Here is a 15933-nt window from a genome sequence, read left to right on the forward strand (position 1 = left end):
AACAATGCGAGATCTTGTTAATAATCCTTATTTGTCTGGAAATAAGTTTTGACTGTTCTTCTATTTAGTTGCTGCTACAACCGAAATATTTTTTTCATAACTCTATAATCCACATTCTACACCTTACTTAGATTATATGAAATAGAGGTGTAAATCATTTTTGTATGTGAGCTTAGCAGGGAAAGAGATTTCTCCTATAGTTTGTCGCAAAGGTATAGACATAACAGCCGAAGTTAAAGGTGAAGGATTCAGTTCTGAGGCTGAATAGCACAGGCAGCGGTTATCTGCAGGTAAATACTTGTTCTGTCGGTTATGCACTCTGCTTGTGGATAGTCAACAGGGCAATCTGATCCCTTTTCCATTAAGTGTAGTGTCTGGAAAGAGGAATCTGGGAAATGCATCACAGCTACTCAGGCAGGAGATTTTCCCTTCAGCGCCGTAATTCCTTGAGCTGCCTCTGTTTGGAGGCATGTAGGTATAAGGGGAAGCAAATGGCACAGTGCAGTGCATCTGTGCGTGAAGATCAGTGAAAAGCAACATATACTTGTGCTTTGGAAGGTTCTGGAAGTCAGGATAGTGTTAATAGTATTTATGGGTTGTGAGAGTGGGAAGAAGCAATAAAAAGGAAATGCTTCATCTCTGTTCAAAATACCATCAAGGATGAAATCCACTCCAGGGAAAAGGGCCAGAGCTTTGGGTATTGCTTAATTTAGTCCTTCAGTGGGACATGAAGTGGTGTTTGTAATTTTCAGTAGGTTCTTTCACTGGAGTGAATTTATTCTGAAGAATCAAAATCTGTATGGAGAAATTTAGTTTTGTGCCATGTATTATTAAATAACCATAGGATATAGCTGTGCCAATGTAACTCCTTACAGTGATTCTCTTCTGGAGTCTGGCATGCTTTTTTCAAAGTAATACCAACTACTTTGATAAGGAGCTATGAGAAGAACCAAAGGGTGCTCACCCAGAGAGCAGCAGTGACACTGGCATTAGCAGCATGTACGTTGGTAAATGATCCTGCCTAACCACGTCCTCATGGTTCTGACAAAGCCTTATTTTGTGAGCCACATCATAGAATCATTAAGACTGGAAAAGACCTCTAAGATCATCTAGTCCAACCGTCTACCTACCACCAATATTGCCCACTAACCATGCCCCTCAGTGCCACATCTCCATGTTTCTTGAACTCCTCCAGGTACAATGACTTGATCACCTCCCTGGGCAGCCTGTGAAGTGCCCAACCTCTCTTTCGGAGATTTTTTTCCTAATATCCAACCTGAACATACCCTGCCACAACTTGAAGCCATTTTCTTTCATCCTGTATCACTCTAATCTGTTTGTGTAGAGCATTTTAAGTATCAAGTCAGCCCTGAACGTGGCCTGCATTAGAAGATACTGCCCAGAGATTGTGCTAAATGCTTGTACAACCTGTCAGAGATGGGCTGCCTGCACTGAGGGAGTGCTTGGGGCACGCTGCAGTGTAGGATTTGGGGTTGTTGGGGCTTCAGTATATAGGTACCTGGCAGAGGGACTCTGACTTGGGCACTTGTGCAGAGGAATCTGAGTGTTGGGGGTATGTACATCTTTCTTTGCACGTTGTTAGAACAATTCCCACCTATAGAACACTACGTACTTGTCTCATGTCTGCATTTAAAATAAAAATGTATGTAAAAGCTCTTGAAAACAAACATTTAAGGTATCAGAGCAGTTCTGTTGAGAAACTGAATCTTTGTTACACTGAATGCTAAACATTTACATATCCAAGCCTTATGTAATGGATGTCTGAATAATAATAAAACTGCATAAGCTGACCTTCAGTCTCTGGCACCACATCTCCTTTGAAGTCTGCATGACCAAATTCAAGACAATTATGTCATCCTTCATAACAGCCAAACAAAAGTTTGGCCAAATAGTCATTTTTCTCCATTTAACAGCACTGCGTTTGATTTTTGTAACAAGTGTCAATGTAGCTGTTGTTATTTACTGGGTGTTATGAGTGACAGTAAAAATCCCCTTGTTTTAGATTAATGATCAGCCCTCCAAACATCTGGATTTCATTTATTTTACCTCAATGCCCACTTTTGCTACACTCAGTTCCTTTGAGCAGTACAGTGCAAGGCAAGTACAGCCTGAATACTCACACTCACAATTTGCAGAATGTGTTGTTACTGTATATGCCCATACGTGACAGAAGCAAAACAGAGCCCTGGACAGAAGAAGGGAACCTGGCACTAATGTTTCCCCCCCTCCAAATCTTCCAGTGCCACACTTTTAGTAAGAACTCTCCATGAACAAGGCTGTCTCTGTCAGTTAAGAGTTGTCAGCAGAAGCTCAGATTGCACATTGCTGGGCCTCAGGAAGGTTGAGGAAACCTTGGCATACTATCATCCTAGTCTTTGAGACTCAGCCTATGTCATGAAATGCTTCAAAACTTGTAGTTTATTATCCCCCATCCCCTAATTCAAGTGATTCAAGACCTTCGTGCAGTGTCATGACTTAGCCTTTTATTACTGTTAGAATTAATTAAATATTGGATATATAGTTTGAGATGGAATATTTTGAAACTATCATAAATGCTGGAATCATTTCTGGAGAGAACATTGTACAAGTTCTGAATACATTTGCTTTATATGCTTGCATGGTAACCCTACGTTTGATGCTTTTGGAATGGATACAACTCCAGCTAGTGTGGCTGGATCAAGTAGAAGTGTGGTGCTTTTTGCCATCTAGTTCTACTTAAAGAGCAACAAATCATTTAGGTTTTCTCTAAAGCTATGTTTATGGCTTTTTAAAGTTATTTGGTCTGGATTCTCTAAAGCACTGGTGGCTTTATATGATCATGTTATGTCACAGGTGCATGTGTGCACATGCATGTGTAGGTGCATGCATACTTTCACGGTGAAGCATGTAAACAATAAGTGTAATGGATATGTAGGACTACATCTGTTAGAAAACTAAGCCTCTAGACTAAAAACACGTAGCAAAGGATCACTATTGAGGCATGTTAGAATTATGACTTAAAACAGTAACAACATGAAAAATCGGAGTTAAGAAGCAAGATATGAATGCAGTCCTGAAGTACAACAAAACTCTTTTGTGCCCAATTGCAATTAGCTCTTGATTTAATTCCTAAATGAGTTTCCAAGGTTTTGTTGGTTTAAATCATGATGGTAGTGATCTTTTCTTTATTTTACTTCAGTTTGGTACCATGGTGTAGACAAATGTAATATGTAGGGTTTATGAAACCAGACAGCTAGTAAATCAATATTATTTTGCTAGTAAATTACTAAGGCGTGCAAGCTGCTTTTAACTCTTTCCCATGGGTCTAGTAGTTTGAACTAGCTGGAGTTTAAATCAACACTGTGGGCACTGAATTAGTCAATGATTCTGAAGAGGGCTTTGTTGGCATAAACTTCTGCTTTGATCATCCTAGTATTTACAGCTTTTTAATTAGATACAGTTCAGAACAATGGCTTTTATCAAAGCAATTTGGTAAGTGAACAACTGGACATTGTTTACAGCTCTAGATGACATTCTGTCTGTTAATATCGTGGTTGGCTTTAATACAATGATGAAGTTAGAATTATTTTAGGCATTGTCACTGCTTTGTCCAAAGAAACTTGCTGTTCTAAAAGAGAGTGACATGTATTGTTATTTTAATATCATAAGTTTAGTTAGTTCTTAACATACTAAAACCCAATTATTTTCCTTGGGATTACAAACTTTTTAAAATTTATGAGTGCAAAATTAAAGAAGTGAATTGTTCATCTTGACTTATTTTCATGTGCTGAGTGATTCGTTGGGAAGTGCTGAGCATTTCTTGCTCTAGGTTGAAGGCTGTTGGTTCCATTTTCAATGTCAGACATTTCAGAGTTGGCTTCTGATGTAAAGCAAGCCCAATGCCAGCGTGACAATTCCTCAGGGATCTTTGCAGAGCAGGGCTCTATCATTTCTGGAAGCAGATTGGCCTAAGTAAACTTCTAAAGCAAAGTAAGGGTTTGAAGAATTTGTGAACTTAGCGGGGGCAAGAAAGTTAAGGAGTGTTTAGAGTAGTGCCTGAAGTTTGCTGTTCAAGTGTTCATTGGTTATCTGACAAACAAAAATTCTTTGACAAGCTCTGGTGTTTTGAGGAAAGGATGGAAAAATTTACAGATTGTTGTCTGTTTCCGTTAATGGTTTAACTACGGGGAGTAGTGCAGTTATACCATAATTAATGCCTTCAAAATTTGTTTGAGCAGTCCTTGGTTATGTTTAAGTGGAGCTAAATTTAACTTTGTGCCATTTGAGTTTCTAAAAAGACGCCTATTCAGTACTATTGCTGACTGCAGTGCGAATGCAGCCTGGGTGACAGCTGACCCACAAACAGACCAGTTTGCTCAAGTGGTGTGGCACATGATTATTTTTTTATTGTTATATTTAGAAGAAAATACCTTCATCTACACAGCATGGTATTGAATCATATTCCTTGTATGGTGCTGTTTTGAAAACAGATTTGTTTTTATTGTTTGCTGTTTTCACTTGGAGTTGTTATGCTTTTGTCTGAGGAGTCAACTTTCTTCATGGCTGAAGATAAGCTGACTTTATTGGTGCTCTTGAAATCTAAGGGAGAGTTATGTATTGCTTATTTTTTTTTTTTTGCACCATAAGATTCAAATTATACATCTCTTACTTCCTTTCAAATTACTTTTCCGAGGCTTTTTGGAAGAAAATAGGACTGAGTCTTGTCTCGTGAGCTTACTTAAGTTTTCTCTGAAAAAAACGATGGATTACTAAAATATGTTCATCTGGTTTAGTGTTGAGATGTATACAAATGTCTTGCATTTCTTTGGATTTAGTCACACATATTTAAAAGAGTGAAAAGATTTTCATTTATTTTTATTTGGCATCTATGAAGATCTGCATGTTTACTTGGATGCAGTGTATTTAGTAATGTTTTTGTTTCTCTTCTTTGTGTTGTTTGCTGACTGACAGCCCTTTGGCTGGTGTATCTGTGCATTTGTGTTTTGGGGAGTGGGACTGAAGATATTCTGCAAGACTTCAGTTTAAGCTTTGCCTTTCTATGCAGTCAAAAAATAAGACAGAAATGTGGATGCAGTGCTTTTGTGTTTCTCTTGCTGAGGTCTGATTGGATGCCCACTGAAGTTGATGGGAATGAACCGTAGGCTGTAAAAATTGTTGTTTCAGTAAAGCTTGGCTGAACCCTTTATGCTCTCTCATTTGCTGTTATGTTGGTGCATGGTAAACATTGGTCAATATTCTCTGGTACTTGGCATGAATTGCTGTCACTGCATTATTTCTATCCGCAGTACAGCCCTCATTCCTAATGATGTTAATATCACTCACATTATTGTGTTTGGAGTAGTTGATGTGCAAACGTTATGGCCATGATGAACAGAAGGACTGGAGTTCTATCTCTGTCTGATGGGTTTAATTTAGGGTTATAATCTTAATTTCTGTGTAACACGTGTTTTTTCAAGAGAGAACTTTTAAGGATTGCGTGGACAGAAGAATAAAAGTAGCAATTAAATGGAACGCTTGCTGAATAATTGTAGGAAAATCAGAAATAAATGCTTGGATAAATTCTGAACTGGATTTTCCTATGCCTTCCTCATGAAGGAATTTTCTAAAATAAAAAGCAGCACTCTCCTAAACCAGAACGTTATTGAATCACATTGCTTTTCAATAATGAATTATTATGTTAAATACCTATGGTTTTCTACAATGTTTTGAGAAATTTCTCTGGGAAATGTCAGGTTTCTTCAACTGCATACAATGCAAGTGAAAAATGATGTTTTATAGGGGTTTTTAGCAGATTATTTTCCTTCTGGTCTGAAATTATTCTTATATTTGTGGTGTCTGGAAATAATGTCTTTTCGAAGCCTATGTGAGAAGCTGAAATCACTGATTAATTGCTGTAGCCTACAAATCATTTTAAGTCTTTTTTTCTGATCTCTTTCAAGTTAGTAAGGCATTTTGCCATGAAGCTGCATTCTTGGTTTGCTTCCCTACCTGCAATTCTGGGGCTACACTTCGTGAAAAATTTGTGCTGGACATCTATCTGTTGGGAATGACAGAATATTTGGACGCAACATTTGGGCAGAGGGCAATTAATCAAATATACTGTATTTTCAAACACTGCTTCCTTTCCCATGTAATTATTGTATTTTAAAATAGTAAATAAATTGAGACATAAACAGCAAAGTAATATACTCTGCTATTAATGTCAAGCAGTAAAACATGTAGCAAGTCAATTAAAGTTTCTCTCTCCTCTCCAACCTCCATTTTGCGCAGACCTCTAGAATTACCCGTTCTGATGAAGATAAGGACGGCTCCTGGGATGCCTGGGGAGCCTGGAGTGATTGCTCACGGACCTGTGGTGGGGGAGCCTCCTACTCACTGAGGAGATGTTTAAATGGCAGGTTAGACACATGTTTGTGTATATTTATTCTTCTGCAGCTATGCCATAATTTCCTGCCTTCTGTGCTCACAGAAAAGCATTGTTGCTTCTCTTTCTGGAACCTAATGCTTTATACGGATCAAGTGTTACGTTTGGATATTAGAAAAAATTTCTTCTCAGAAAGAGTAGTGATGTGCTGGCACAGGCTGCCCAGGGAAGTGCTGGAGTCACCATCCCTCCCACAGTGTTCAAGAACCGTGGGGATGTGGCACTGAGGGACATGGTCAGTGGGCATGGTGGGGGTGGGCTGGGGTTGGACAAGATGAACAAAGAGGTCTTTTCCAACCTTAATGATTCTATGATACTACAAATCTTATTTTAATATATTTCTGTATTATATGAGATAAATATCTTAGCCCTCAACTCTGATAGATCTTAAATATGTTATTAAATATGTTAATGAAATAGCAAGAGTGATTTATTTACTATGGTCAAATATTAAGAGAAATCTCTATCAGTGTAATGTAAAGCAAGTTCTGGATTACCTGCATAGAAACTGGATCTGAAGTAACGTTCAGGTGCAGGATCTTAATCACAGAGTCATAGAACGGCTTGGGTTGGAAAAGACCACAAGGATCATCAAGGTCCAACCCCTCTGCCATCTTCCATCTCGTCCCTGTATTAAAAAAAAAACAAGTGACTTACCCCACATATGAATCCATCAAATACTGCTTTCTGTTAGGACATCTTTTCCTTTGCTGATTCTTTCAATGCAGTGGTTCTAATGGCCATGTGTTCATGGGAACTTCTCAGTGCACCTTGAAGAGAACAGCATTTACCTCAGTAGTAAAGCTGAACTAATATAGAACTTGTTACTACGATCCTAAAAATATGAGTAATGGAAGAGGCAAAAAGAGATCCCAACCAGCTTAGAAGCATCTGTGCTGGCATCCATATTTGCTCACGTTATTTGAATTATTCCTAAACACTTTTTTTAAACTGCTGATTACATTTTTATTTTGTTGAGATTTTTTTCAAGTGAAATGTGATTTCATCCAGGAAGTCAGTTTCTCTTAAAGAAGGCTTATAGTGTGATCTGCAGCGGGTATGAAATGCGTGTTTTAAAGATGACTGAATAAAACGCTGCCTGTTTCTTTGAGTGCAGAATGCAGAGATTTTGAAAATAGTAATATTTCCAGCAAGAAGCCATGATATTCTGCTAGTGTGTTAGTGACTGTGAAATGAGCCCAGTAAATTGTAGCAATATAAATTCCACTGTGGTTTTATTAATATTTTTAATGTGTTCCCCTGTGAAAAAACATGTGTTTTCCATACCTTGACTAATGTGTAGTTGAAAACTTTTTTTTCTGTGCTTTACTGTTGTTGTAATGTCCAGGAAATGTGTGATTGTGAAACAAAGTTTTCACATTTGTATGTGTCATAAACCTTCTTTACTTGCATATTGTGATACGATCATTCTTGCAAAAATTGGAAATTTGAGACACATAATATCTTGAGCTTGGAGAGCTGTACTTTCAGCTGAGATGGTTGAACTCTTGCTCCAGGCGTCCCCTCTTTCCTTTTCAAAACTGTATTTTTCGATCTCTCAAATTTAAAAAACTTTTCAACAATTGCAATTAATTTCCATACAAAAGCGAAGAATTTAGTCCAGGACCTGTAAATTACCAACTCTTCATTCATTCTTCATCAGTGTAAGACAGACCTTTTCCATTTTGGATAGATTCTTCAAAAACATTATTTCTGATTTTAGAGACATTTTTAAATATGATTTCCTATCAAGTCATGAAGAATATGTTTTCAGCTCTTTCAGAGGCTCAGTTTTGCCATTCGCATTTAGAACTGGAATGCCTTCCCCTGTGCAGAGTTACCAGTCAGTTATACACAAGTCTGGCAAACTCTTTCCTAAATAGGTGTGAAACCCATACACCCCTATATTTATATGAAAGAACAATAAATAATCGTGACTTTATTATATACCTCTTATTTCACCTACTAACAATTGTTGCTAAGAAGGTGGACCGCCTGGATTTCACAATTATGTTTGCTGGGTACCTTAGGAATGCAGGCAGTCTGTGAGAATTAAATTTCATTTAAAATTATGAATTCTGATGTGGCTTCAGGTGTTTTTTTCATAAGATTTGTAGTAAATTGGGCTCGCACAGAAAGCTACATGTTCTTTGCTGAAGAGATAGCAATGCAGCCACTTGAGTCCCCAGATCCTCTTTGTGTTCAGACCTTGTGTTTTGAATCCAGATTAAGGTACAGTGGTAATAAGTCTAATTTTCAAGAGAATAATTAGCTGTAAAACGTTCAGAGTTGTCTTTTGCTGTACTGCAGTGTAACCATTTTTACTCTGTTTTTCAGGAACTGTGAAGGTCGGAATATTCGATACAAAACCTGCAGTAGTAATGTGAGTATGGCATTTAATTCTATTTTACAGCTTCTTTTATTTACTAAAATGATGTGTTAGAGTTTAAGAAGTGCTGCTTCTTATTTAAAATCTTATGGTGGATAATTTTCTTTTGATCATCATTACCAGTTTTAAAGATTTCACTCTGCATGACTCCATGAGGTCTGAAATTTAGGTTTCCCAAATAGACATTTTCTTTCCAGGTTGTAGCGCCAGTTGTGACTCAGAACACTTTATATCATTTGTTAGGAAAATTACACACTTCGGAGTACTAACAAATCAGCTCACATCTTAAAGTAGCAAGTGCCTTTCCTGAGGTGCTGTCTTACAGGTGAAGCATTAAGCTGGGCTCTTGAACATTTGTGATCACTAATCATACAACAGCACTCGCTATGTGAGCAAAGAGGGTGTTGCTTTCAAATCTTGAATTGCATAATTCCTACTTACATTACCTCCTCACATTTGCCTAAGCCTAGATGTTTTTATTTCTATATGTAAAATATGTATATTTAGGTACACTGGCATAGACCATTTCTGTGGCTGAATATGAAGCTGGAGATTTGAAAAAGCAGTTGCTGTTACTATGATGCAATGAAACTTTATTTTTACAGACACATTTTATGAAAACCAGTCACATATGGCATACTTCATGACTTGTGCTCCACTGATTTGCAGTGATGCTTTATGCTGTTTAAACAGCTGCCTTCGCTCACCCCAGATGTTGTAGTGTGCTCAAGGTGAGCAGGATTTTGTGATACCGCCGATAGCAGACCTCGTGTGCAAACACAGTGATTCATAAGGCACTGGTTTATGATCTGCAGGCACCTCCTGGCATGGGTTACCCAAGAATACAATATGGTGCCTTTATAGTCCCATTCGAAGAGGGAAGATGGGCAAAGCACGTTATCTGCTTTTCTGTAGTGCACTTCGTTCATTTGCTTCTGGCTCTGGGAGGAAAGCAACACTTGACACACAAACACCCCTAAAAAGGTGAGCCCTGCTGTTCCCTTGAGTTCAGTTATACCCAGGCAAGAGCAGGCACTGGTCATATTGCTGCCAGCCTCAGGATTTCTGCCAGGGGCAGCAGCCGGGAAGTATGACGTGTGCTCCTGAGGAGGCCTGGAGCTGGCTCAGTGTGTGTGTTGAATCAGGGCATCTCCTGGGAGAACTGGCCATCTCCACTCTTCGGTTTGCCACACCTAAGGCTTCTTCTGTGCCAGTTGGCTTCTGCCCTCCTCCTCAGGAGCAAGGCCTGCTAGCACCTCAAACTGCTCTAACTCTGCTCCTAGGTGTTGGATGGATTTTCCACCACAGCAGCCCACAGCCAGAGTTTCTGCTGGCAGAAATCAGTGGAAGTGATTAATAATTCTGGCCAAGTGCATGCAGAAGGCAGATCCTGGAGACAAACTCTGTCATTTGACCTTTCAGAAGCAAAGGCCTACCTTCACTGCACAGTGCCTTTACCTCAGAAATAAAAATGTCATGCACGGAAGACTCATAATCTTTTAAAGCTGTGTGATAAGCTAGATAAACCAGTCAGTATGGAAGCAATAAACAAACAGCCACTGTCTAAATGTTTGCTAGATAAGTCATTTGCGTTCTATACAGTAATACATCTCTGTTTGATGTTGTGCACTACAGCTTCCAGTGCAACAGCGCCAATTCAACATAGCATAGCCCTTGGTCCTCCAGTGAAAGGAATACAAAACCACATAGTGTGCAGAAAAAGCAGAAAGATGAGATCAATTTGTCCATAACTTCTGCTATAAGCAGAGGCCTGCATGCTTTTAGGATGTATTTGAGCAGTTGCAGACACTGGTTGCTTTAAGAACTACGCAGTAAAAATCTATGGTGAGAATGAAGGCACTCGTATGCGTCATTATAGAGAAAATTAAGATGATTACCATATCCTTTCTGAACTCCAAGGGGGTTTTTCTGAAGTCACTGGGACCTGTTTTATAACTTTAGGACTTATTTTAAAGCGATAAGTGGCTAGCATCTTGTATGCGAATCTGTTTGAATTTATGATGATTCAAATGTTAATTTCCAGACAGGAAGCTGCATTTACAGTTCTGCTTTTGGGGCATGTCTGAGAGTGGTCGGGTTTCCATTTTAGTTCAGATAGAGCCAGAATCTCTCAGGAACTGTTTTTCCTAGATTATAGATCAGATAATGGAGAACTCATGAGAAAAATAAATTTCATGAGATTTCCACTGTTAGTACAGTGGAAAGTTGATCTTTGAAATTGGCCTCACTGAATTCAAACTGAGTATTAGACCTGATTTAACCTTGAAATGGGAGCTTACACCTAATACCAACCTAGGGCTAGACCTGTTCTGTTTCAAATGATATAATTTTCCCCAAAGCATTATTTCTAATGAATGCTTCTCGCTTTAAGAGTAAAATTTTAGTCTGAAAATTAAGAGTTTAAACTCGCTTCTTTCCATATTATTAGGTATTACTGATAACCACAGGAGACATCCAGTATATATACACTGTGTAAAATTGTCTGCAAATGTAATTTTGCTACATGATACATTACACCACTAACATCTATATTGAGGAGTACAAATGAAGCACAACTTAATGTGTGTGTCATTCTAATGAAAAGAACAAGAATCATTTTACCAGAAAATTGGTTTCATCTGGACTTGTAATTGAATAGTAATAAGTTCATTGAACTCAAGCATAGCTCCAGAATAATATTAGTGATATTTCAATCAAAAAATTAATTCAGGGTCTTAACAACAAAATAATTGCTGAGTTTATTAAGGCGTATGTTTAGCCTGCTTGTCTTTCCATTGTAAATAGTATGCTGGGTACAGGATTTCTTGAAGCTACATGTGTGCTTTCAGGTTTTCCTACAGAAACTTTAGAGAAATAAACTATCTAAACTATTCATTGTACACTGTTCAGTGAGATTTTCAGTCTTTCTTAAACCACTTTTTTATATTTCCATTTTTGTATATACTGTTACATTCTAATGCTATGATGTACACTATATGGAAGTGTTTAAGATAATCCTTTAGGGTCTTATTCATAGAACAAGTTATTTAGGCCATTTCCCCATAAATTTTGCATTCTTATGTGCCAAAAAGTCACTTCCATGTAAGGCAGAATGACTCTCCCACAGTAAGAAAAAAACACTATTTTGTAGCAGATTTTCTCACATTTAATTCCAATATAACCTTTTATTATATACAAATAATGCTTACACCTGTTCAATATATTCTTCAAATTATTGTCCCAGTATCCGTTCATTAACCAGATCACCTACCCCAACCAGAAAATCTTGGCTCAGCTGTGTCTGCTCTATTCTTACAATACTTCATCTTGAGTTATGTAGTTTCTGTCTAATCTTCTCATTTATTTTTTATTTCATAATGCTGATGTACCCTTAGCTCTCCTGGCTAGGGTTTCTAGTTCAGGTATCTTGCTTTTACTCAGAAGTGGCCTGAAAATTGCCTATGAGTAACATAGAACCTGAAGCTAATTTCAAAAAGAAAACAAAACAATGACTTCATTGCTTTTGGCTAGGTTTCAACAAAATGAGATTCAAAGAACCAAGCTAGACAAAGGACTAGACTTGCTTTGGTGTCATCATTTTTACTGGGAATTTTCTTGCTGCCTTTTTGTGCTTTTTTTCAGCAGTGTAATTGTTGGCAGGAATCACAGGGTCTGATACAACTTTCATATTTGGTATACGAACATTGCCTACAAAGATACAGATTTCTCAGGTTAGATTTGTTTTCAAAGACCAAGAGTAAGTGACTGCCAAAACAAAACCAATACATTTCATAGGAAGCCAGCCCTTGACTGCAGTAGTTTAAATCTTCTGTCACAAAAAGAATGGGAGTGCATATATACACATGTATATTTTTTAACCTTTATAGTAGTCGTGTCTGAACCATCTTTTTCAGATCTGCCTAATACCATGTACATAACTCATGTCAAAAATAGACTTAATTCCACTATAAAATCTGGATATGATTATTTTGCCAGCATTCTCAAATATTAGGCATCATAGCTGTGTGTTCAGCTCCTTACACAGTGTGTGAACCTACAAGTGGTCTGGCTGTGGTTTGGTGGATTGAGCATAAGGCAAAAAGCTATTCCTGAAATATTCGAAAATCTGAAAAATGCTGAAGTTGGTAGCAAAAATATTTACCAAACAGGAAAAAAAAATGTGGAATATTGATAGGGTAGAGGGAACAAAGGAAGTGAATTGATATCTGAAATAGATTAAAACCGAAAGGACAGAGTGAGTAAGATGGGGGCCCACGTACCGCTGGCTGACAAGGTGGCCTTGCCACTTCCCCTGTTTCTCCCTTGCCCACGTCTCGCACATCTTGCCCCTCACCTGTCCTTCCTTCCATTTAAGCTCCTTCTCACTTTTCTTATCTACTCCAATGGAATCAATCTGAAGTTTCTGAGACCTCTTGTTGTCTTGATTACATTTCTTTCTGCGCTTACTCATCTTTCTGTTTAGATTATAAACTCCTTTCTTTATATAGCTAGATATTGTTGCAAGGAAAACAGGCATCTGAACTTGGTTGCCACTCAAATTCTGACAGAATGTAAAGGATGATAATTTCAGCCCTTTGATATCCCTCTGTGATGCCCTTTTTATGCTCCTGCTTTTGAACACAGCTCAAAAGTAAAGCAGGTGGGGCTGGCATATGAATGGAACGCCACAATTGCTTTCCGTGCTTTGAAGATGCCAAAGCTGAACGGGGAGATGAGAATTCACTTGTTCTCAAGCAGTCAGGAAGTGAGTGGAAGGAAGGAGCTGCATTGTGTTGAATCACTGAGAAACATACAGTAACCATGGATTGACATCCTGACATTGTGGTGTTTGTTTCTTGGCACTGCACCAAGACGTCGTGATAATGAGTTGTAACAGCAGCTTGTCAAAACCCGGCCCAGGGACATGGCTCTGCCTGTTCTACAGAGTGTACAGAGTGCTTTAGTTCTTTGTGATGAAAATCTAGCTCTGTATTGTGGTGGAATAACACTACTCCAAAATGTTGCTTCTAACTTCACTTGAATCTAACATCAACTATTTTTTCATTAGCTGCTCCTTTATTTACAATGGTGGAAAACCATATGGTATCCACATAAAAACTCTGATGTCCTCTCTGCTTTTTAGACTTGCCGTTGTGGTAAATGGGAGGTGACAGATAAGTCAGAGCCAATTTCTGCTCTCATTTACACCCATGCAAATGTGGTGGCTTTCTTTGAAGTGACAGTAAATAGGGGTGATTTCTAACAGTATTTTCTTGATGTTTTCAGAAGTGCTCTCTTATGGAGTTCTGTAGAGATAAAGCACCTGAAGATTTACAGTAACTGCAATTTTTCCTTGTCAGATTTCATTTTATTAACTAGAATTATCCCAGATTAAATGTAATACAAAATATATTAGCATGATTTTGACTTATTTTCACTCTAATCTGTAGTACTGGACAGTGCTGCAAAGCACTGCTGGGAATGCTGAGTGAATTGCTGAGTGCACACTACAAAAGCCCCATGTGTTGCTCCATAAGAACACCACTGATTTTAGAAGTTTTTTGTAGGCTACAAATGAGCCAGAGGTATTTCTGTTTCCTACGGTGAAAGAAAAAAACCTAGGGTACAGGCAAGGTATTGAGCTAATGCACTACCAGCTCACTCAGACTCATATGTACAAAATGGTATCAGGACAATATTGTTGAGGGCATTGGAGTGGAATTTGTACTTTTCTCATGTATGTTTTAAACTGTAGTGATGCACTTGCCCTTTGTTAGTTTTTTTTTTTTTTTCAGGGAACAAATCACAATCTTTCAGACTTATATCCAATGAAAACAAATCTTTGTTAAAACCAGCCTCACAGCTGGCTTGTATGTGCAGCTGGAATTCTTGGTCTGGCATATGGACTGTTTGACACTGGACATACTTTTAAATGAGAGTGAGATATTGTTTGACACACTAACTCCTTTGTTGGTACTTTGGTAAAGTTCTTTTTGAATAAATCAGTATTCATCTTCTTTCCTGTCACTGTAGCTTAATATTAATGTCATTGGGTGCAGTGTTTTGTACAGAAGAAATATCTTGGAATATTTCATTTCAAACATTGTTAAAGAGGCATTTCTCGTGTTTGGTGTTTCATCTATATATACTGAGGCTGTGTGTGGAATGAACTGTAGAACTATCTCCTTAGATCAACACCAATGTAAAGTCTATTTTATTTCAACAAAATAAGTTTTTAATTTTCGCTGGAGATGAAGACCTTTTTGTAATTGTACTGAAGGAAAAGGCACTGATGTCCCCTCCTAATCCTCTTGCCCCATTTCTGAGCAATACTGAGCAACTATCAGACACATTTTCATTTCTTTATGGGTAAGTAGCAGTAAAATACATCTGTCATTACTCAGGCATATGAACTGATGAATGAGTGCAGAATGCTTTGAAAAAGCTATTGGGAAGAAAAATATTAAATATCAGTTATCTCGCTGTAGTACTTTAAAAGGCATGGATTCCTTTAGAAGGTAATTCTTATCACAGGACCAGATTTTAAAAGTGAATGTATCACATAGTGTCATAAAGGTGGCATTTTTAATTATTCTCATGTATCAGTTGTGCTATTACTGGAATACAGGCAATATTCTGTTACAAGTCTGTATGTCTGTACTACAAGCAATGGATTAAGCAACATAAATTGTATTAATGCACACAATGGAACACTGTGACGTATTTGTGATAGCAGATCAGTTCTTGAGCATGCCTTAAAAGATTCTGCATAATTCTTCAGATAACTCCTACAAATGCAGAGGGCTGCCTATTTTTAGAAATTATTTCCTTTGGTTTGTTTTCAGGACTGCCCTTCAGATGTTGGTGACTTCCGAGCACAACAATGTTCAGCCTACAATGATGTCAAGTACCAGGGGCATTTTTATGAGTGGATCCCCGTGTATAATGACCCCACTGCACCGTGTGCCCTGAAGTGTCAAGCTCTGGGAAAGAACTTGATTGTGGAGCTTGCCCCAAAAGTACTAGATGGTACTCGATGCAATACAGAATCACTGGATATGTGCATTAGCGGAATATGCCAGGTATGTTCATGATGGAA

General features: G+C 38.0%; 1 protein-coding gene across 14 annotated transcripts in view; it reads left to right on the top strand.

The window, feature by feature from the left end:
- ADAMTSL3 (ADAMTS like 3) overlaps positions 1-15933 on the top strand; it is a 215349-nt gene that overhangs the window by 101642 nt on the left and 97774 nt on the right. For 13 of the 14 annotated variants that reach the window (XR_002441939.1, XM_021407714.1, XM_021407716.1 and 10 more), the window contains 3 exons: positions 6292-6419; positions 8783-8828; positions 15680-15916. Coding sequence is in view for 13 of the 14 variants with exons in the window: in XM_021407714.1 (XP_021263389.1) it covers positions 6292-6419; positions 8783-8828; positions 15680-15916 (411 nt within the window). In the remaining variant the exon portion in view is untranslated. Of the gene's footprint in view, positions 1-6291; positions 6420-8782; positions 8829-15679; positions 15917-15933 lie in introns of those variants that run through there. The other variant, XM_021407725.1, reaches the window with a different exon arrangement.

The sequence above is a fragment of the Numida meleagris genome, chromosome 9 (genome assembly GCF_002078875.1).
Source record: "Numida meleagris isolate 19003 breed g44 Domestic line chromosome 9, NumMel1.0, whole genome shotgun sequence".
Lineage (NCBI taxonomy): Eukaryota > Metazoa > Chordata > Aves > Galliformes > Numididae > Numida > Numida meleagris.